The sequence below is a fragment of the Tamandua tetradactyla genome, chromosome 11 (genome assembly GCF_023851605.1).
Source record: "Tamandua tetradactyla isolate mTamTet1 chromosome 11, mTamTet1.pri, whole genome shotgun sequence".
Lineage (NCBI taxonomy): Eukaryota > Metazoa > Chordata > Mammalia > Pilosa > Myrmecophagidae > Tamandua > Tamandua tetradactyla.
The window spans coordinates 94280809-94303076 of NC_135337.1; the positions used below are offsets into that span (position 1 = coordinate 94280809).

The 22268-nt window shown below is 47.8% G+C and overlaps 2 protein-coding genes across 6 annotated transcripts in view; both read left to right on the forward strand.

Moving 5' to 3' along the window:
- Positions 1-2250: 2250 nt before the first annotated feature.
- LOC143650760 (cytochrome P450 4F3-like) overlaps positions 2251-22268 on the forward strand; it is a 33602-nt gene continuing 13584 nt past the window's right edge. The window contains exons 1-8 of one of the 5 annotated variants that reach the window (XM_077121950.1): positions 2251-2489; positions 3806-3961; positions 5614-5841; positions 9163-9307; positions 10873-10926; positions 11018-11145; positions 12480-12601; positions 21688-21958. In XM_077121950.1, the coding sequence (XP_076978065.1) occupies positions 5644-5841; positions 9163-9307; positions 10873-10926; positions 11018-11145; positions 12480-12601; positions 21688-21958 (918 nt within the window). In that variant the 5' untranslated portion in view covers positions 2251-2489; positions 3806-3961; positions 5614-5643. Of the gene's footprint in view, positions 2490-3805; positions 3962-4649; positions 4744-4771; positions 4876-5565; positions 5842-9162; positions 9308-10872; positions 10927-11017; positions 11146-12479; positions 12602-21687; positions 21959-22268 lie in introns of those variants that run through there. The other 4 variants (XM_077121947.1, XM_077121946.1, XM_077121951.1 and 1 more) reach the window with 4 other exon arrangements.
- LOC143650761 (cytochrome P450 4F2-like) overlaps positions 4770-22268 on the forward strand; it is a 66490-nt gene continuing 48991 nt past the window's right edge. The window contains exon 1 of the mRNA XM_077121954.1: positions 4770-4875. The gene's annotated coding sequence lies outside the window, so the exon portion shown is untranslated. The remainder of the gene's footprint in view (positions 4876-22268) is intronic.

The window sequence follows — 22268 nt, forward strand, 5'->3', positions numbered from 1 at the left end:
ATCTCAGTCCCTATACCTGGCGGCTCCCCCATGAAACCATGAATATCGGATAGTCTGTTTTGTCCTAGCACCATGCCCTGTGCAGAACAGGTGCTCAAGCAAAGTTCGTTGTACTCAAGTGAACTTCCCCAGGGGTGTCAATCCTTCTTTCCATTTTACAGAGGAGGAAATGAGGCTCAGAGAGGGCAAGCTACTTGCCCAAAGTTACACAGCCAGCAAGCGGCAAAACCAAGGCTTGAACTGAACTCTGATGAATCCAAGCCCAGTGCGGCTGAGAAATGGAAACGAGAAACCCCAGACGGCTGGCAGCGTCCAGGCTTGCCCTAGAGAGACCTGCAGCCGATTCCCGGGAGCTGTGCCTTCAGCGTGCTGGAATGTAACAACTTCTCATCTGTTTTGTGCACCAACTCTGTGCCCCACTGTGCCAAATCCTTTTCCCTCTGAAAATTGTGTTTTAAAGATAAAATTTGCAGCAGCTCAGTGTGAAAAACAAAGCAATATGGATGTGTAGAAAGTTAAAAGTGGTCTTTAGTTCAATTCTACTTCTCCCAATTCCAACTGCAAGTGTGGTTTCTTCTGGATCTTTTTCCAGGGCACATACAAATGTGTGCACACATGCATGCACACTCATTTTACACACACATGCCATCTTTATACACAGATTATCCTGGAACTTGCTTTTTCCTACTAGGTCTGCCTGTGTCTGATTAAAACCTTGCAGCACTCTGAAGTTCTGTCAGCCCATTTTATAGACGAGGAGACCGAGGTTCAGAGTAGCGATGGACTGTGTCTGAGGCTGGTCTCTACAGGTCACAGCCCCACTGCTCTGACACACCTGTCCCCAGCCTTACTCTGGGTGGGGGTGGAAAGACCCTGGAGACAAACGAGCCCCTGCCTGCTCGTATGTGTGTCCTTCTCTCCCTCACCTGCTGGGGACTTTCTATGAGTCACACGTGTGGGATTTGGCAGCGGTCGTTGCTGATAGGAGACGTCTCTGGGCAGGCTCAGAACAAAGCATCCTCTGGTGACTTCTCACCTCCCACACGGGCTCCCTGTCCACCTTCTGCCTCCTGGTCTAGGAAGTGGGCACCTGGCCAGTGGAGCCTGTTCTCACCATGACCACAGAGGGATGCTGGGCTGTGAGCTCCTGATCATGGCGAAGGAATCCCCACCTCCCTACTTTGGCTCAAACGTTGCTGCACATTTTGCCACCTTGGCTGGTTCTCCCAAGGTCACCGAATGCCATCACCATGCGGTGGAAAGCAGTGGGGTCAGGCTTGTGGGGACACACGGCTGGGAGCTTCATCCGTGACCGGGGCGGGGGGGCCTTTCAGCACCGTGGCTTGCTTCCCCATTATCCAGGTCCTGGGACATTTGCCTCCTCCTGGAAGCCCTCCTGGTCACCCAGGCTTACGTCACCAAGGCAGCCTGATAGGATCTGGTTCATTTTCATCATCACTGTATGATCCTCATCTCCCTGTGAGCTCCTTGAAAGCAGTGCAGATCCCAGTACATAGTAACTGCTCAATAAACACAAAACTGTAGGAGCAGCCCTGCAGTCTTATCTCCAGGAGGTGGAGATTTTTCTTTCCATGTTATATGTTATGAAACTGAGAGGCAAACCAGAGAAGGTCTCCCAGGAGCCAACGCCGAGCCTGGAGTCAGATCTCTCAACGCTGTACTTCTCAAACTTTAACATGCACCGAATCCTTGGGGATGTGGTGAGAATGCAGATTCCAGTTCAGGAGGTGTAGCTGTGTTCCATGGCTGCGTAACAAACCACCCCCAGACCTAGTGTTTGAAAATGACCCTTTTCCTATCCCTTATGATTCCATGTGTTGACTGAGCTCAGTCGGACGGTTGTTCTGCAACACGTCGAGTTGGCGGTTGGTACTAGGTATCAGCTGGGCCATCAGCCAAGGCTGTTGATGAGAGTGTTACACAAGACGCCTCCACATGGCCTCCCTACAGTGTGCAGCTGGGCTCCGAGGGGGAGTGTGCTGTGCTGGTTTGAAAGGATGTGTGTTTTAATCTAAATCCCATTTCATAAAGGCAGAGTAATCCCTATTCAATACTGTATGTTTGAAACTGTCATCAGATCATCTCCCTGGATGATGTGATTTAGTCAAGAGTGGTTGTTAAACTGGATTAGGTAATGACATGTCTCCACCCATTTGGGTGGGTCTTGATAAGTTTCTGGAGTCCTATAAAAGAGGAAACGTTTTGGAGAATGAAGGAGTTTCAGAGAGAGCAGAGAATGCTGCAGCACCACGAAGCAGAGAGTCCACCAGCCAGCGACCCTTGGAGATGAAGAAGGAAAATGCCTCCCGGGGAGCTTCATGAAACAGGAAGCCAGGAGAGAAAGCTAGCAGATGATGCTGTGTTCGCCATGTGCCCTTCCAGATGAGAGAGAAACTCTGACTGTGTTCGCCATGTGCCTTCTCACTTGAGAGAGAAACCCTGAACTTCATCGGCCTTCTTGAACCAAGGTATCTTTCCCGGGATGCCTTAGATTGGACATTTCTATAGACTTGTTTTCTTTGGGACATTTTCTCGGCCTTAGAACTGTAAACTAGCAACTCATTAAATTCCCCCTTTTAAAAGCCATTCCGTTTCTGGTATATTGCATTCCGGCAGCTAGCAAACTAGAACAGTTCTAAGAGCAAACGTTGCAAGGGAGAAGAAGTACAAGGCACCCACGCGTAGCTGAATCACCTTCCCCACATCCTACTGACCAAGAAGCCCCCAGATTAGCTAGGATGTGCACATGCGGAGACAACAGGTAGAGCACAGGCTGCCGAGGGTGAGGGAAGGGAGGGTGGGAGTTAGTCCATAATGGGTGCAGGGTTTCCATCTGGGTGGGGTGGGAAAGTAACGGAAATGGAAGGTGGGGAGGGTAGCGTGGAATCATGAGCATGGTTTGTGTCACTGAATGGTACTCTCGGGTGTTGCTGAGACGGGGAAGCTTCTGCTGTGCATATTTTGACAATTATGAAAAAAGGAACATCCAAAGAGACAATGGCAAATAAATGCAACAGGTGATCCTGGGTGGGACCTAATAAAGAAGGGGAAAAGGTCCCCAAAGGACCTTAGGAACCTATGAAAAAAATTGGGAATATCATAGCTTTATATCAGTTTAAACTTCTTGAGCTTGATAACTGTACTTAAGATGGTTACGTAAGTGACTATTCCTGTTTTAGGAAATGTACAGGAAAGTATTTAGTGTCCAGGGGACACATTGTAGACAATCTACTTTCACGTGTTTAGAAAATACAGAGATGGATGGATGGGTAGATAGAGCCAGGTAGATGGATTGATAGGCGGGTATGTCAGATGGATAGGGTGGATGTATGGATAGAGAATAGGTGGACAGAGGACAGAGAGAATGACAGTGAATGTGGCAAAATGTTAAGAGGTGGTGGATCTGGGTATCTGGGTGGGCGTGTGTTGGGCTTTGTATTATTTTTGCAACTGTCCTGAAAGTTTTAAATTATTTCTATATAAAAAGTTAAAAAAAAAAAAAAAAAGAAGAAAAGGCACCAGCCAGCTCAGATTCAAGGGAAAGGGAGTTTGCAGCCAACTTTGATCCCCCCACGTGGAGCAGAGGTCCAGACCCTGCATCTCCTGCAGATGCTGCTGGTCTGAGGACCACGTTTTGAGCAACCTGTTCTCAAGACGTGCAGCTATGAAAGTCTCTCCCCCACCCTCCACCCCCAGGTATTTAATGAGCACTTCCTCTGAGTGAGGCTTTCTTTCCACCTGCGCTGTCTTGCTGCTCAATTCCTTTTCTCCTGCTTCTCCCCAGATCAATCTGGCCAGGCCTGTCCCCTCTCACGTACTGCCCTGACACGCCACGGCTGTGCCCGAAGGAGATGCACCCCAGCAGAGGAGAAGGAGATTCTGGGGCAAGGTGCCCCCAATTGCTAAGGGCTCCAGGACCCGTCACCCGAAGCTGGATCATGTAACACTGGAAGGAACTTGGGGGACGGAGAGGGAAAGCCTGGGGGGGGGTGTCTCCCCAGCATGCTAGCAGTTTCAGGAGGGTCGCCAGGCCCAGTTCTCTCAGCCAGGAACTCCCCCATCCAGGAGCTCAGGGCTGGACCTGGACAAATTGTGTCCCCCCTGCCCCCACCCCAGGACCTCATCTGACGCCTCATTTGCAACATGGGCAATAAGATACCGCCCACAGTCAGAGCGAGGAGGGGGCAGAGTCCCTGGGGGGGCTGGACCTCCTCTGCTCACAGCTCCTTGCAGGCTGACCCTCCACTTCCCTCCACCTCTTCTCCAGTTCCGAACCTGAGTGCAGCCCTCCAAGGGAGCTTTGCCCACAACCTGTGCCCTGGCAATTCCCTGTGCTGCCGGATTCCGTCTCCCTGGGCTGGTTGCAGCTGCATGTCCCCTTCCTGTGCACGTGCTGGGAGGCGTTTTGGGCAAAGGTCTTGGCTTAGTGATGCTTCCACGTGGCCCCGGCCCCCAACACTGCCCCGCTGCACCCCGGAAAATGTGGGAACCCCAGGGAACTTCGTCTCTGGAAATTGAGCTCCCATGTCCTGCACCTGTGGCCATGAGCTGGTTTCTCTCCGGCCCAGCAGGGCTTGCCCCAACTCGTTGGGCTGGCTGCCAGGCCGGGAGGAGGGAGGATGGCCCTCGGGGATTGGCTGGCCTGGCTCCGCCTCCCCCATGCCCTAGCGCAGCCCCCGGGTGGCCAGGAGAATGTCTTGGGAAAGCTGCTGTGGATAGAAGGTGCCAGCCTGGGGGTGGGTGGCAGGGCTGGGGGTGGGGCGGTGTCTTGGCCTGCAGTGGGGAGTGGGGAGCGCCACCCAACCCGGGGCAGCCCCAGAAAGCGAGCTGGCCCGAAAGACGGGCGGTTACTGGGTAACTGGAATCCCTGGGAACAGGCCGGCCTTCCTGGACCCCAGCGGCCTCTCTTGGTCTCTGTCCCTCTTTCTCTGGTTCTTTCTCACTCCCTCTCTGCCTCTCTGCCTCTCTCCTTCCATCTCCCTCTTTCTCTGCCTGTCTCTCTCAGCACACACTCTCTCTCTGAATCTGTATCTCTCACTTTCTCTTTCTCTCTCCCTCCCCCTCTCTTCTTCAGTCTCTGTTTCTTTATCCAACTCTCTGTGTCTGTCTGTTGGCCTTCCTCTACCTCTCACTTCGCTTCCTCCCCCTGAATCTTCCAGGGAGTCCCTCCTTCCCTCAGCCCCCTCTCTGAGTCCCCCATGGCCTGGCTCAGGTGCTTTCTCTCCCTCTCCCCGTGTCTTTCCCTCCTCCCTCTCCCATGTCTTTCCCTCCTCCCTCTCCCATGTCTTTCCCTCCTCCCTCTCCCATGTCTGTCCCTCCTCCCTCTCCCATGTCTGTCCCTCCTCCCTCCCCCATGTCTGTCCCTCCTCCTTCTCCCATGTCTGTCCTTCTCCCTTCTCTTCCCGTCCCTGCTCACCTTGCTCCCCTCTACCCCTCCCTCTCCTTTTCTCTGTCCACCTTGCTTTCTCCATCCCCTCCCTCCCCCTCCCTGCCCGCCCCTTGTCCTGCCCCTCACCTCCTTGGCCCTCTCCCTCTACTCCACAGGTCCCACCCTCCAAGCCCTCCATCGCCACCCCCTTTTCCTGCCCTCAGAAGCTCACCCTCTGCCCGGCTGTCCTGAGGATGCGGCTGCTGAGCCTGTCGTGGCTGGGACTCGGGCCCGTGGCCCCCTCCCCGTGGCTGCTCCTGCTGGTGGTTGGGGCCTCCTGGCTCCTGGCCCGCGCCCTGGCCTGGTCCTTTGCCTTCTACAACATGTGCCGCCGCCTCCGGTGCTTCCCGCAGCCCCCCAGACGGAACTGGTTCTTGGGTCACCTGGGCCTGGTGAGTGGGGCTCTGACTAATCGCGTTGAGAGGCAGGCAGGCCTCTGCAGGGCTGGGGGACGGACATGGTGCTGAGGGCAATGGGGAGCCATGGAGGTTGTGTGAGCAGGGGAGGGGCAGGCAGAGCTGCATGTCTGATGGTGCATGGAGGAGGCAGGAGTGGAGGTAGGAGGCTCAGGAGGAGGCTGTGTCCGCACACCAGGCCATGTCGCTGGGTTGATTCGAGGGCTGTGGAGGGGTGAGCTTGACACCAGGCTTCTGGCCTGTGGAGTGAGCAATTGGGGGTGAGGGGCTGGCCTTGAGCCTGATGGTCTGGGGTATCCAGGGGGATCCCTAGGAGGGGGCTGGACCGAGGTGAGGCTGCTGAGAGAGGCTGGGGCTGGAGATGGGGACCTGGGGGGTGGGTCAGGGCCAGGATCTAGGTGATGAGAGCCCAGAGAGAGAAAGAGTAGGTACAGGCCTGAGCCCAGGAACCCCACAATTTTGGGGTCAAGTAGAGGCGTCACCAGAGGAGTGGAAGGGAGTTCAGGAGAGGAGCGGTAACTGGGAGCCAAGAGGAAAGTGCTAGAGGCAGGGCATGGTTGTGTGTTCACCTTCCGTTTGTCTATTTGTCTCTCTTACCGTCACCTGCTTCCATCTCTATCTCTCCCTCTGTCTGTCTGTCTTTCTACCTCTCTCCAAGAGTCTGTTAGATGCTGGTGTCCTGCCAGCATCCTTTACAGGCTCATCAAATCACCCTCCCTAATGGGAGAGGCGCCTGGGAGGCACAGACCCTCATCCCTGGACGGGGTGGGTGCTGCAGCTAGGAACCGATGGATACGGGGATAGAAAAGCCACGCCTGCTCGCTCCAGAGTCATGGCATTCTGAGGTGCTGTGCATGCTCCAGAGCCCCCCACCCCCTCGCTGCAGGCTCAGGCTGCGCTGGACACTAGCTGTGCCTACATCTGCCTGGCTTCTTCCCTGCAGCCTCCTTCGGGGAGCCCTCCTTCTATAACCACTTCCCCAAGCATTCCCATGTCAGGGTCTTGTAGAGCCCAAATGGAGACACCGTACTCTATCCTTCAGTTTTCTCCCACTCATCTCCTATTGCCTCTGCCTTTTTTTTCCCCATGAGTGGCTCCATCCTTTTCCTTCCCAGTCCCTTCAGGGCTGCCACTTGGTCTTCCCCAGCTGGCTGCAGCCGGGCACAGGTGTGGGATGGTGGTGGCAGCCGGGCTGGGCAGAGCATTCTCCTATGGTCTCCAGACTGGGGCTTGTTCACGTGCCCGCATGGGGTCTTGGGGTGGTGATCCAGGCTTGTGGGTGAGGGGCTGTGCTCACACTTGCCCCAGGGGCAGACTTGTGTTTGCTCATGGTTTTATCTTAAGGTGAAGAGAAGAAACATTGGAGAAAATGGGGGGTGGGGAGGCACTCTCCTGCCTGGGCAAAGCTTTTCTGCAAAGCTGGAAGGCACCTGGCCAGGGCTAGTGGCAGGGTGCTGTGCTGGAGTTGGGGGGCAAGGGAGCAACTCTGATGGGGTGAGGTTAGCTGTGAATTCACTTTAAGAGTGAAGGGTGAACTGTAAGGTTTGAGGAGGGGAAGGGAAAGATAGAGAGGTAGAGCGTTAGAAACAGGGAGAAGCAGAGAGAAAGTGACAAAGAGGGAGGTGGCTGGAGAGGGAGACAGGCAGAAAGGATATAGAGAGAAAGAGTGAGGGAGAGAGACAGAAAGACAGAGAGACAGATCAACAGAGCAAATGAAACACATACAAAGAGGTAGATATAGAGTGCTGCGTATATTCGTAACTGTCTCCTCTTATCTGCCTTAACATGCCCTGACATGTCCCAACATCTTTTAATCTTGCAGGCCCTGCCAATCTAGTCCTCTGCCTAGCAACTCCTGAGCATGTATCACACTAACCTTTCACCCCTTCTTCACTGAACCAGGCACACTCCTCATCTCTCCGCCCATTATAATACTTACATTACTTCACTTTTGTTTAACACACCCCCTAACCAATCCACATCCTACATGACACCATACCAGCTGTCCATCAAAGTTTCTCCACCTCCATTAACTCCCCCATACCAACTCTTTATATTCCATATGCTTCCTCATCTGAGGAGCCTAGCCTATAAGCCTTGCCAGCCAGCTAGGTCCCGCGAGCCACCTATGCAATAAACGACTGCTATTATTCTTTAGTCTCGGTTTATTGTGCTCGCGCGCCCTCCAGACCTTCGAGCCCCGTGGTTTCGACTGACGCGGCTCTCCAGCCGAACCACATCCGAGGACGAGACCCCAGTGCGGTCGGGCTAGGCAAGCCCGAACACCGCATAGAGATAGATACAAAAATTGACAGATGATAGGTAGATAGCTAGATTAAAGACAGGTAGACACAGATTGATGATAGATGATGGATAGACAGATAAATCAATAATAGATACATTATAGAATGATGATTGTGATGAGTGGAAGGATGGATAGATGATGGATGGATGGACGGATAGATAGATTGTAGACAAACAGATATGGATAGATGATGGATGGGTAGATAAACAGGTAATAAATAGGTGGTAGAATGAGATTGATTGATGATAGCTATTCATCACTGATGATGAATGATAGACGGATGAAAAGATAATGAGAGAGAGAGGAAGAAAGAGGGATATGAAGAGAGTGAGGAGACAGGAAGAGACAGACAGACAAACACAGAAAGACATATACAGAGGCCTGTAGGGACAAGTTGACTTGGCTGGGAGTGGTACAGACCAACAGTCTAGGCTGAAGGGGCCGGGGGCTTGGTGGGCAGTGGGAAGGGGTCAGGGGGCTTGGTGGGCAGTGGGAAGGGGCCGGGGGCTTGGTGGGCAGTGGGAAGGGGTCAGGGGGCTTGGTGGGCAGTGGGAAGGGGTCAGGGGGCTTGGTGGGCAGTGGGAAGGGGCCGGGGGCTTGGTGGGCAGTGGGAAGGGGCCGGGGGCTTGGTGGGCAGTGGGAAGGGGCCAGGGGGCTTGGTGGGCAGTGGGAAGGGGTCAGGGGGCTTGGTGGGCAGTGGGAAGGGGTCAGGGGGCTTGGTGGGCAGTGGGAAGGGGCCAGGGGGCTTGGTGGGCAGTGGGAAGGGGCCAGGGGGCTTGGTGGGCAGTGGGAAGGGGCCAGGGGCTTGGTGGGCAGTGGGAAGGGGCCGGGGGCTTGGTGGGCAGTGGGAAGGGGCCGGGGGCTTGGTGGGCAGTGGGAAGGGGCCAGGAGGCTTGGTGGGCAGTGGGAAGGGGCCAGGGGGCTTGGTGGGCAGTGGGAAGGGGCCAGGGGGCTTGGTGGGCAGTGGTAGGGTCAGCCCTGTCCATCCCCAGGTCCAGCACAGTGAAGAGGGCTTGCGGCTGCTGGAGGACCTGGGCCATTCCTTCCGTGACGTCCACCTCTGGTGGATTGGCCCCTTCTTCCCCATCCTGCGTCTCGTCCACCCCAAGTTCATTGCTTTCCTGCTGCAGGCCCCAGGTATCTTTCTCATGAGCACCACCCCTCTCAACCCCCAGCCTTTCTCTTGCCCCTTTCCCTGCTATTCCTACCCTGGGACAGGCCAGGCTGAGCAGGGGAACAGGCAACTTCAGTTGTAGACCTGTTTCAACCAAAATGTGAGTGAAACTGGGCAGGTCTCTGGCTCTCTCTGGTGGCCAAGGTTCCTTTCAGTTGTGAGTGGTGGAAATTCAATCCCAAGTGGCCAAAGCAAACAAAAGGGATCTGCAGATCAAATAGTACAGGAAGGGCTAGCTTCAGGTATGGCTGGATCTAAGCTCCCAAACAATGTCATGGCCATCTTCATCCCTTGGTCCTAGTTTCCTGTCTGGTGGCTTCACTCTCATGCTGGTAAACACAAGACCCAGAAGCTCAACTCCCATGGAAATGCAAAACTCAATCCCCACAATCCTACCAAAAGTCCCAGGATTCACTTTCATTGGCCTGGGTCACATGATCAATTCTTCATTCAATCATTGCAACCTGATTGCCAAGTTTAGGGTCATAGGCTCAGCTCTGGAGCAGGGGGTGGGGCAGGCGAGCCACTAGAGAAAGGTGAGGAGGAGGGGCTCCTAAAGAAACACAGAAGTGCTGGTGTTAGGAGAAAAGGAATGAGTGCTAGACAGGGAAGAACAGGTGACCATGCACCAGTGTCCCGAGAGGTGGGCATCTCCTGGGTGAGGAAAATGAGGCTCAGGGAGACACATGGACCCTCCCAAGGTCACACTGCATCCCAGTCCTCCATCTTGGTTCTGTGTACTCTTGGCCACCCCAGCCATCTGTGATGGGGGACCCTAAGTTGGAAGAGGACTTAGGGGTGTTCAGGGTAGGGGGAGAATATACACCAGACACCTGTTGGTCCACAGTGTCTGTGAAGGATGCAGCGGTGGCAGCTTTTCATGGTGGCCACAGCTTAGTCCAAGTAGAATGGAGTAACATCCTTTGGTCCCTGGCAGGACAAAGCACTTAACACCCTTTCTGGTGGTGGAGGCAGGACCCTGAGGTCACCTGGGCCATGTATGGGGATGCTAACAAGACTGTATTTAAATCTTATCTGGGGCATGTCTGTAGAGCAAGTTGAGGTCATGTCAGACCATCACGTTGTATCATGTCATGGATAGGTTGGTGTGTTCCATCTTGGGGCTATGTCACATGTCAAGGCCCATGTCAGGAGATGTTAGAGCAGGCTGGGATGGTCAGGATGTCCTAGATCCATGTGATGTATTTTGTGGAGTGTTATGCTGAGCTCAGGCACTTCAGAACAGACTGGACTGTACGAGACATGCCCAGGTATGATGCAGTATGTTGAGCCATGACAGGGTATGTCTAAGCATGCTGGGAGATGTCTGCCCTTGATCCTCTCTGCTGCTGCAGCCTGGTCTGGTCATCCCTTGCCTCCCCCTCCTCACTGCTTCTTCTGACCTTCACCTTCTCCTGCTATGCCTGGTGTAAGAGGAAAGGCCAGACCCCTGGCTGGGAGCCAACCTCCAACCAAGGTCCCTCCTCTTCTCCTTCCATGGTCCCTGATGGCTCTCTTCTCATGACAGCCACCATCGCACCCAAGGACATGTTTTTCTATGGCTCCCTGAAACCCTGGTTGGGTGAGTAACTCTGGGCAAAAGGAGGTGGGGACATCCTTGGGGGCCAGGGGAAGGGGTACTCTCATCCACTGCCCATGGCTGTCTCTACTAGGCGATGGGCTTCTGCTGAGTGCTGGTGACAAGTGGAGCTGCCACCGCCGCATACTGACACCCGCCTTCCACTTCAACATCCTGAAGCCCTATATGAAGATTTTCAACGAGAGCGCGAACATCATGCACGTGAGTCCCTTGGACTCATGGTCCCAGATGGAGCCTTGGGTGGAAGGATGTCAGACACATCTGGCCCGGAGACTTGGCTCTGTTGGGTGGCTTTGAGGCCATGGCTCTTTCTCTCCATACCTCAGTTTCTTCTTCTGTAAAATGGGGGCAGTGGTCTCCGTTTTGAAGGGTGATCAAGATGACAATAAAATCATGCCCCCGGTACATAGTAGGTGATCAGGAGGTGTTGGTTTCTAGTTTCCCCCTCAGAATTCTTGGAATCCCAAGAGAGTGTTATTACAAAGATGAAGAGTGCATAGTAGCTATTCGTGTAAAACAAGACACTTGAAAGCTCCCTGGCTTAAGAGAATGAATGCTCGTGAGTCTAAAGTTAATTATTCCTGGCTGTGCTCACTCCCCCCTCCGTGGCCAGTGGAGGGTTGGGTAGACAGCTCTGCTGATCCAGGCTCTGCTCGCTCACTTGTCTGAGGCTCTGTTGGCTGTAGGCTGGTCCAGGATGGCCTCAGTTGGGACAGCTGAACTTCTCCATGTGTCCTTCCTTCTTCAGTAATTATCCCAGTCTTGCTCACATGCCACAGACAGGGTTAAAGGAGGAGAGCAGAAACATTCCCTACCTCCTGAAGTCTAGTTTTAGAGCTAGCACATCATTTTTACCAAATTTTATAGGCCAAAGCAAGCCACAATTGATTTCACCTCATAAAGAAAGTTCCTACAAAGCCTCATAGAAAAGGTTGGATACAGGGAAGAATGAAGAATTGGGGACATTTTTGCAATTATCTACCACTTATGGTAATAATGAAGATGATGATGTGAGCTGATATTTAGTGAGCACTTTTTATATGCCAGAAACTTTGTGCCAGTCTATATGTATTTTGTTTAAGCTTGGCAAGCCCATGAGGCAGACGGTGTTATTTTAACCATATTAGAGATGATGAAAGAGGCTCAGAGACATTGCAGTGCTTGCCCGTGCTCACCCGTCTGGTGAGGTAGATAATTGCAGAGCTGGGATTACAACCTACTTCGTCAGACACTGGCGAAGGTCACTGAACATTTGGCAGGTGGGTTCCAGAGGGGGCCATGACATGAAGTCATGATCTGCATCAGAGGCAGAAGTTGAACTCCAATTCATGTCTCTGGTCTCCAGATATGGCATCTTCACACCCTGATGGTGACAGTTTTTCCACCCAAGCCTGGTCCTCCCTGAAAGTGGGTGTCTGGGATGAAGGACCAGGAGACTGGGTCCTCCTGAGTAGAGTCCAACCTGTTGGCTAGAGTTGGGGAGGGGGCTCAGGGCAGACAGGGTCCGCTTCCAGTTCTTCCTCTTCTCTGACCAGACCAAGTGGCAGTGCCTGGCCTCGGAGGGCAGTGTCCGCCTGGACATGTTTGAGCACATCAGCCTCATGACCCTGGACAGTCTGCAGAAATGTGTCTTCAGCTTCGACAGCCACTGCCAGGAGTGAGTCCTGACCAGGTCCTGGGAACGTGGTCCACTGACCCAAGGGGGTAGTTGGGGAGGTGGACTGACCAGGGCAATCAGAAGGGTCTTCCTGGAGGAGGTGGTTCAGAGCTGGGCATTGAAGTACAAGGGAGCAGACAGAGATACGGAGGAATTTTCAAGGCAGGAAGAAACATCTGAGTAAAGGTAAGGAGATTAGGATGATCCGAGCAAGGATGCACCTTGGAAATGGTGTTGGGGAGGTGGACAGGGGCTAGACATTAAGAGGCTTCAGAGCCAGACAACTGGTGAGTTCCACCAAACATCAAAGAAGAATTAACACCAATCCTTCTTAAACTCTTTAAAAAAATAAATAGAAGAGAAGGGAACACTCCCAAATTCATTTGATGAGGCCCCCATTACCCTGATACCAAAATTGGAGAAAGACATCACAATAGAAAACTACAGACTAACATCTCTTATGAATATGATAAAAAAAAATCCTCAAAAATACTAGTAACTCCGGGTCAAGATGGCGGCTTAACAACGTGCGCGTTTTAGTTTGTCCTCCAGAACAACTACTAAATAACCAGAAACAGTACAGAACAGCTCCTGGGGCCACGTCAGTGACCAGACACACAGCGTACCCAGGTCTGGACCAGCTGGACTGGCTGCAAGCACCCCCCAGAACCCTGAGTTCCCAAAGCTGCGGCAGCCAGTGCCCCTCCCCCACAGGCCGCTTCCCAGAGGGGAAAGAAAAGGACTTTACCAGCAGCAGGGACTGGGCACAATCAATCGCCAATTGTGGAACTAATTAACAAATTCTGACTACTAAAAATAGGCCCCCAGCTTAGGTGAACCTGATCAAAGCGGAGGTTGCTCATTTTTGCCCCGGCACCAAGGGGCCAGGACTGACAGAAAAAGGGGGAAAAAAAAAAGAAGGAAACAGAGGTTTTTGTGGCTGTGTATCTATAAAGGCTTGACTGCCTCTGGATACAGTGGCAGGGCTTCTCAGGCTGCAACTGCCCCAGGCATAGGCAGAAGGGAGCTCTTTTGGGGGCTTATCTGGAGCTTGTGCCTTCCCCAGGGGAGGGGTGAAGCCCCACCCAGGTGGAATCCCTCCATCAAGGAAGTCAGACACCAGGGCTTGGTAATTTGAAGCCATTAAAACCAGCCTACAACCTCTCCTCTGTCTCCACCACGCCCCCAGCAGGGAGAGTCTGCCAAAGTTAAAGGCACCTCATCATCTTATGCTGGTGGGACCTGCAGGCAGACAAGCGCCACATACTGGGCAGGATAAGAAAAACAGAGTCCAGAGACTTCACAGGAAAGTCTTTCAACCTGCTGGGTCTCACCCTCAGGGAAAACCGACACAGGTGACTCTTCCCTCCTGATAGGAGGCCAGTTTGGTCTGGGAAAATCTGGCTGGGGTCTATAATATGTAAGTAGACCCTCCTAAGTGTGTGTGTGGGGGAAGGCACCACACAAGCAGGGCAAGAAACAAGAAAACAAGAACTGAAAAATTCTCCTGTGTTAAACAAAACTTAAGCTAAAGGTCCAGATAAAGCTGAACGGAATGTCAAAGAACAGATAGACAAAAAATTCATCCAGCAAGAAAAACCTAGATAAAAGAAGTGAAAGCAATCTCCAGAATAAACTAATTAAGGTAATTAAATGCCTAGACACCAGCAAAAAATAACAAATCACACTAGGAAAGTTGAAGATATGGCCCAGTCAAAGGAACAAACCAACAATTCAAATGACATACAGGAGCTGAAACAATTAATTCAGAATGTACAAACAGACATGGAAAACCTCATCAAAAAACAAATAAGTGAATTGAGGGAGGATATAAAGAAGACAAGGAATGAACAAAAAGAAGAAACTGAAAGTCTGAAAAAAACAAATCACAGAACTTATGGGAATGAAAGACACAGTAGAAGAGAGGAAAAAACAATGGAAACCTACAATGGTAGATTTTGAGAGACAGAACATAGGATTTCTGAACTGGAGGGCGGAACATCTGAAATCCGACAAGAAACAGAAACTATAGGGAAAAAAATGGAAAAATGTGAGCAGGGACTCCGGGAATTGAAAGACAATATGAAGTGCAAGAATATACGTGTTGTGGTGTCCCAGAAGGAGAAGAGAAGGGAAAAGGAGGAGAAAAACTAATGGAGGAAATTATCACTGAAAATTTCCCAACTCTTATGAAAGACTTAAAATTACAGATTCAAGAAGTGCAGTGTACCCCAAAGAGAATAGATCCAAATAGACATACTCCAAGACATTTAATAATCAGAATGTCAGAGGTCAAAGAAAAAGAGAAGATCTTGAAAGCTGCAAGAGAAAAGCAATCCATCACATATAAGGGAAGCCCAATAAGACTATGCGCAGATCCCTCAGCAGAAACCGTGGAGGCGAGAAGACAGTGGGATAATATATTTAAATTATTAAAAGAGAAAAATTGCCAACCAAGAATTCTATATCCAGAAAAATTATCCTTCAAAAATGAGGGAGAAATTAAAACATTTTCAGACAAAAAATCAATGACAGAATTTGTGACCAAGAGACCAGCTCTGCAAGAAATACTAAAGGGAACACTAGAGACAGATACGAAGACAGAAGAGAGAGGTGTGGAGAAGAGTGTAGAAAGGAAGACTATGAGTAAAGGTAAAAAGAAGGAAAATTAGATATGACATACAAAATCCAGAAGGCAAAATAGTAGAATAAAGTACTACCCATGCAGTAATAACACTGAATGTTAATGGATTAAACTCTCCAGTCAAAAGACATAGTCTGGCAGAATGAATTAAAAAACAGGACCCATCTATATGCCATCTCTACTCAAAGGACATGAGGCCAAGGACACAAATAGACATTTACACACCAATGTTTATAGCAGCATTATTAACAATTACCAAGAGACGGAAACAGCCAAAATGTCCATCAACAGACAGTTGGCTAAACAAACTGTGACATTTACATAAGATGGAATATTATGCAACTGTAAGACAGAATAAAGTTATAAAGTATGTAACAACATGAATGGACCTTAAGGACGTTATGCTGAGTGTGATTAGCCAAAACCAAAAGGACAAATACTGTATGGTCTCACTGATATGACCTGACATTAGTGAATAAACTTGGAATATTTCCTTGGTAACAGAGACCATCAGGAGATAGAAATAGGGTAAGATATTGGGTAATTGGAGCTGAAGGGATACAGATTGTGCAACAGGACTGAATATAAAAACTCAGAAATGGACAGCACAATATTACCTAACTGTAATACAATTATGTTAAAACACTGAATGAAGCTGCATATGAGAATGATAGAGGGAGGAGGGCTGGGGCATAAATGAAATCACAAAGAAAGATAAACAATAAAGATTGAGATGGTGTAATCTAGGAATGCCTAGAGTGTATAATGATAGTGACTAAATGTACAAATTTAAAAAATGTTTTTTTCATGAGGAAGAACAAAAGAATGTCATTACTGCAGTGTGCTGAAAATAAGTGGTACTTAATATTTTAAAATTTCAACTAATGTGTGAGACTAAAGCAAAAAATGTTTATTTGGTACAAATCTATACTTTGACTAGTGCATCTTCTAATATAACTTATGTAGATAGTTGATTGAACACCTTAAGTACATGGAACTTTGTATAGGACATGAGATTTTGTTGGTTTGTCCAGGTGATGCCCTGATGAATCCCAGAGTGATTTGATCAGTGAGTGGAAAAGTATTTGCAAAGTCCCCTTCAGGGAATGGTGAGAATGGGGGAAAACTCAACTTCCCCAAGTGAAATTCTTGATGTTCTCACAGGCAGTGTGGACAACCAAAGCTATAGGCTAAGCCCCAGTCTTGGGGTTTGTTCATATGAAACTTAACCCCACAGGGGATAGGTCAAGCCTACTTAAAATTAAGCCTAAGAGTCACCCCCAGGAGAACCTCTTTTGTTGCTCAGATGTGGCCTCTCACTCCAGTCAACACAGCAAGCAGATTCACCACCCTCCCCCTGTCTATGTGTGACATGACTACCAGGGGTGTGGATCTTCCTGGAAACGTGGGACAGAAATCCCAGGATGAGCTGAAATTCAGCATCAAGGGATTGAGAAAAACTCTAGAATGAACTGAGACCCAGCATCAAGGGATTGAGAAAACCTTCTCTACCAAAAGGGGGAAGAGGGAAATGAGACAAAGTGTCAATGGCTGAGAGATTCCAAACAGAGTCAAAAGGTTATCCTGGAGGTTATTCTTATGCATTAAGTAGATATCACCTTGTTATCCAAGATGTAATGGAGAGGCTGGAGGGAACTGCCTGAAACTGTAGAGCTGTGTTCCAGTAGCCATGTTTCTTGATGACGATTGTATAATGATATAGCTTTCACAATGTAACTATGTGATTGTGAAAACCTTGTGTCTAATGCTCCTTTTATCTACCTTGTCAACAGACGAGAGGAACATATGGAATAAAAATAAATAATAGGGGGAACAAATGTTAAAATAGATTTAGTTTGAAATGCCAGTGATCAATGAAAGGGATCAGTAAGGGGTATGGCATGTAAATTTTTTTTTCTGTTTGTTATATTTTTCTGTTGTCTTTTTATTTCTTTTTCTGAATTGATGCTAATGTTCTGGGAAATGATCATGATGATGAATATGCAACTATGTGATGATATTGTGAATTGCTGAGTGTATGTGTTGGGAATGTTTGTGTTTCTTGTAATTTTTTTAATTAATAAAAAATTAAAAAAAAATACTAGTAACTGGATCCAGCACCATACTGAGAAGATTATACACCGTGATCAATGGAATTTCTTCCAGGAATGCAAAGATGGTTCAACATATAAAAATCAATCACCATTAATGTGGTGAATAAAATGATGGAAAAAATCAAATGATCATCTCAATTGATGCAGAAAAAGCATTTGAAAAAAATCCCAAAGTACTTCATAATAAAGACACTCAACAAACTAGGAATAAGAAGTAATTCCATCAACATGATTAAAGATATTTATGAAAAATCCGCAGTTAATAATGCACTCAATGGAGAAAGATGGGAAGCTTTCTTCTAATATCATGAATAGAACAAGAAAGGCTGCTGTCAGCATTGCCTTCAAAACTGGAAGTTCTAGCCTGAGTTATTAGGGAAGAAAGAGAAATAAAAGCCATCCAGATTGGGAAGGAAGAAGTGAAATTATCTTTATTCACAGATGACATGGTCCTGTGTGCAGAAAATCCTAAAAAAACTTCCAAAACTATTAGAGTTAATAAATGAACCCAGAAAGTTATAGGATGCAAGTTTGATACACAAAATGAGTTGTCTTCTATACACTAGCAATGAGTGATCCAAATGTTAAAATAAGAAACAGTTCATTTACAATAGCATCAACATGAAAAACACACCTCAGAGTAAATTTAAGTAAGGTGGCACAAGACTTGTACATTGAAAAACACTTGTACATGGAAAACTACAAAACACTGATGAAATAAATTAATGAAGATCTAAATAAATGGAAAGGCATTCTCTGTTCATGCAAAGGAAGACCAATGGATTAAAATTGGAAGCTCAGAAATAATCCTATACATCTATGATCAATTGATTTTTGACAAGGGTGCTGTGCCAGTTTGAAAGTATTATGCACCCCAGAAAAGCCATATTTTACTCTTGATTCAATCTTGTCAGAGCAGCCATTTCTTCCAATTCTGATTCAATACTGAAGGGTGGAAAAACTTTGATTAGATTGTCTTCACAGAGATGTGGCATGCTCAATTGTGGGTGTGACCTTTTGATTAGATGAAGATGTGACTCCAGCCAGTCAAGATGCGTCTTGATTAGTTAGCAGAGATCTTTAAAAGAGGAAACATTTTGGAGAGAGTTTAGAAATGATGGAGCCAACAGAAACTATAGAGCAGAGCTGGCACAGATGCAGACACATGGAGAACAGAGACATGAATGGAGGTGCTTGGAGCCCAGCAGGCATTGCCATGAGATGTTAAGCAAGCCAGAGCCTGGAGAGAGCCAAGGGAAGCCAGGAGATGAAAGCCAGCCTCAGAGAAGGAGAGTGAGGAACCCCCCACAGGAACAGAGGTTCAAAGCAAGGGAGCCCAGGAGCAAGGGGCCGGCAGATGCCAGCCACGTGACTTCCCAGCTGACAGAGGTGCTCTAGACCCATCAGCCTCTCTTGAATTAAGGTAGCTTTACTTGGATGCCTTAGTTTGGATGTTTTTATGGGCTTAGAACTGTAAACTTGCAACTTATTAAATTCCCTTTATAAAAGCCATTCCAGTTTGGGTATGTTGCATCCTGATAGCTTGCAAACTAATGGAGGTGCTAAGTATATTCAATGGAGAAAACGATGGTCTTTTCAACAAACGATGCTAAGACAACTGGACATTAACATGCAAAAGAATGAAGTTGGATGCCTATTTCATATACACATACAAAAATAAACTCAAAATGAATCAAAGACCCAAATAGAAGAGCTAGAACTGTAAAACTCTTTGAAGAAACTAAAGGAGCAAATATTCATAACCTTGAATTTAACAATGTTGTTTGTATATATGCTACTAGAATAAAAATTAAAAAGGACATAGGACCATACAGCACAAACAGTGAACCCCTATTGTAAATGATGGACTATCATTTACAATAATAGCACAATCATAAAAATGTTCTTTTGTGAATTGTAATAACAGTACCACACTACTGTTAGGTGTTAATAATAGGGTGATATATGGGAATTCTGTATTTATGCATGAATTTTCCATAAACTTACAAGTCCTCTAATATAAAACCAAAAAATAAAAATAGTAATGGAATTTTAGAAATGACACTAAAAGCACAAACAACAAAAGAAAAGCTGGATCAATTAAGATCTTCTGTGCATCAATGGGCACTATCAAGAATGTGAAAAGACAACCTACCAATTGGGTAGAAACATTTGCAATTCATAAATCTGACAAGGGTCTAGTATCCAGAATATGAAAAGAACTGAAACTCAACAACAAAAAGATGAGCAACTCAATTAAAAAAGAGGCAGATCCAACTCTGCAAGGAAAATCATTACCCTCCCCACTATGTGGGACATGACATCCAGGGGTGAAAATCTCCCTGGCAATGTGGGACATGACTCCCAGGGATGAGCCTAACCCTGGCACCATAGGATTGACAATACCTTTCTGACCAAAGGATGGATAAGAATTGTAGCATATAAGGTATCAGTGGCTGAGAGAACTCAAATAGAGTCCAGAGGCTATTCTGGAAGCTACTCTCTGTAACCTTTAGCTAGATATTGTTGATTACTAGTCTGTGAAGCCCGAAACAAAACCATTTTTGTTGACCCTAAAGAATACCTAGAGTTCTATTCATGATTTTACAAAGGTTCTATGCACTGTGATTACTTCCTAGAAACCTGCAACCTCCAGATGGTTTCCAGGTCAGATAAATCCTGAAACCCAGAGGGGCCAGCCTCTCCAAGAACATCAACTAGTTCCATCCCACAACCCATATTATCCACAACCCTAACCAACATGAAAAAATTAGAAAGGGAAGAGCCTAAATACCTCTAAAGATTAGGAGAAGGACCAAAGGAGAAGGAGGAGTTAACAAAGAAGATAGGATTTATGAGTATAAATGAGTTATAAATTATGAGTATAAATGCGTATAAGACTGCTGAATCGTTATATTGATATTTCTTTTAGTCACCAGTGTCTTAGAGCAGCTAGAAGGAAAAATCTGAAATTGTGGAACTGTAACACATACCAAACTCTGCAATATGTTCTGTAACTATTTGTTATGATGTGCTTTGAAATTTATTGCTTTTTTGTATCTGTGTTATATTTCACAATAAAAAATAATTTTTTAAAAGGCAGATGACTTGAATAGACCTTTCTACAAACAAGATTTATAAATGGCCAATACGCACATGAAAAGAGCTCAACATCACTCACTAATCATGAAGGAAACGCAAATCAAACACACATTGACATACAACTTCACACTTACTAGGATACCTATAATAATAATAATTATTATTATTTTAAAATAATGAAAAGTAACAAGGGTTGGTGAGGATATGGAGAACTTGCAACCCTTATGCATTTCTGCTGGGAACATAAAATGTTGCACCTCTAAAAAAACACCTTGGCAATTCCTCAATAAGTTAAATATAAAATGTGATGCAACAATTCTACTCCACTTAAAAGAACTGAAAACAGATATTTAAGCAAAAGCTTGTATATAAATGTTCATAACAGCACTATTCACAATCGTCAAAAGGTGGAAACAACCCAAGTATCCATCAAAAAATGAATGGATAAATGAATGTGGTCTCTCAGTACAATGCAATATTATTCAGCCTTAGCAAGGAATGAAGTTCAAACACATGCTAAACATGGATGAACCTAGAAAACATGATCCTGGCTGAAAGAAGCCAGACCCCAAAGATTATATGTTATATGGCTCTATTTTTATGAAATGTCCAGAATAGGCAAATCCACAGAGACAGGGGCTTGCGGAAGCAGGAAACGGGGAGTGACTGCTTAACACATTTGGGTCTTCCTTTGGAGTTGATGAAAATGTTTTGAAACCGTAGAAGCGATGGCTGCACAACTTTGTGAATGTACTAAAGGTCATTGAACAGTATGCTATATATTGGCTAATTTTGTGTTATGTGAATTTAACCTCAATTAAAAAAAAAAGTCAGGCAAAGGGATATGAACTTTGTACTGAAGTTTTCAGGGGACTATGGAAAGTGTTTGAACCAATGAGGGACATAGAGCTGAACTGCAGAAATTTGATGCTGGGGTGGAAGGGCTGTGGGATTGACACTGGATGCAATGAGACCTTGTAGAGAAGTCCTGGGTTTGGAGGAGATGATGAGACAGATATGGGAGAAATCCAAGAAGAATGGAAAGGAGAGAGAGGAGAGGTGCATGGCGTCCAAGCTCTGCTCTGGAGGTCTGGAGAAATGGAGGAAGCTCATCGGGATTGGCATGCAGGGGGAGATGCAAACTTGGACAGGCTGTGCTTCTGAGATTTATGGGTGTCAGTGCTCCCAGGGCTTCATGTGCCTCCTTCTCTGCCTTGGTCCTGCAGGAAGCCCAGCGAATATATTGCCGCCATCTTGGAGCTCAGCGCCCTCGTGATGAAACGGCACCAGCAGGTCTTCCTGCACTCAGATTTCCTGTACCACCTCACCCCCGACGGGCAGCGCTTCCGCAGGGCCTGCCGGCTGGTGCACGACTTCACGGACGCCGTCATCCAGGAGCGGCGCCGCACCCTCCCCGACCAGGGCGCTGATGACTTCCTCATGGACAAGGCCAGGACCAAGACGCTGGACTTCATCGACGTGCTCCTGCTGACCAAGGTGGGCTTCTCTGAAATCTGAGTTAGAGAGGAGGGCAGGACCCAATTTCAAATGACATATCGCTGAGCTTGGATTGGATTCTCAGTGCACTGGAGATCCATGGAAGGTGTTTGAGGAGGGGAGAGATGGGGAAGAGATGTGTGCTAGAGGTCACTCTGTGGAACTTTACCTGGAAGAGGAAAGAGAAGGGGGGCAAGGAGACAAGAAGGAAGACTGTGCTGGGGCATGGGTTATGGGGATGTTATGAGAGGTATCTCTTTCAACTTAAGCCTAGAAGCTTTAAGAGTTAGGGTTTTTTTTTTTTTTTTTG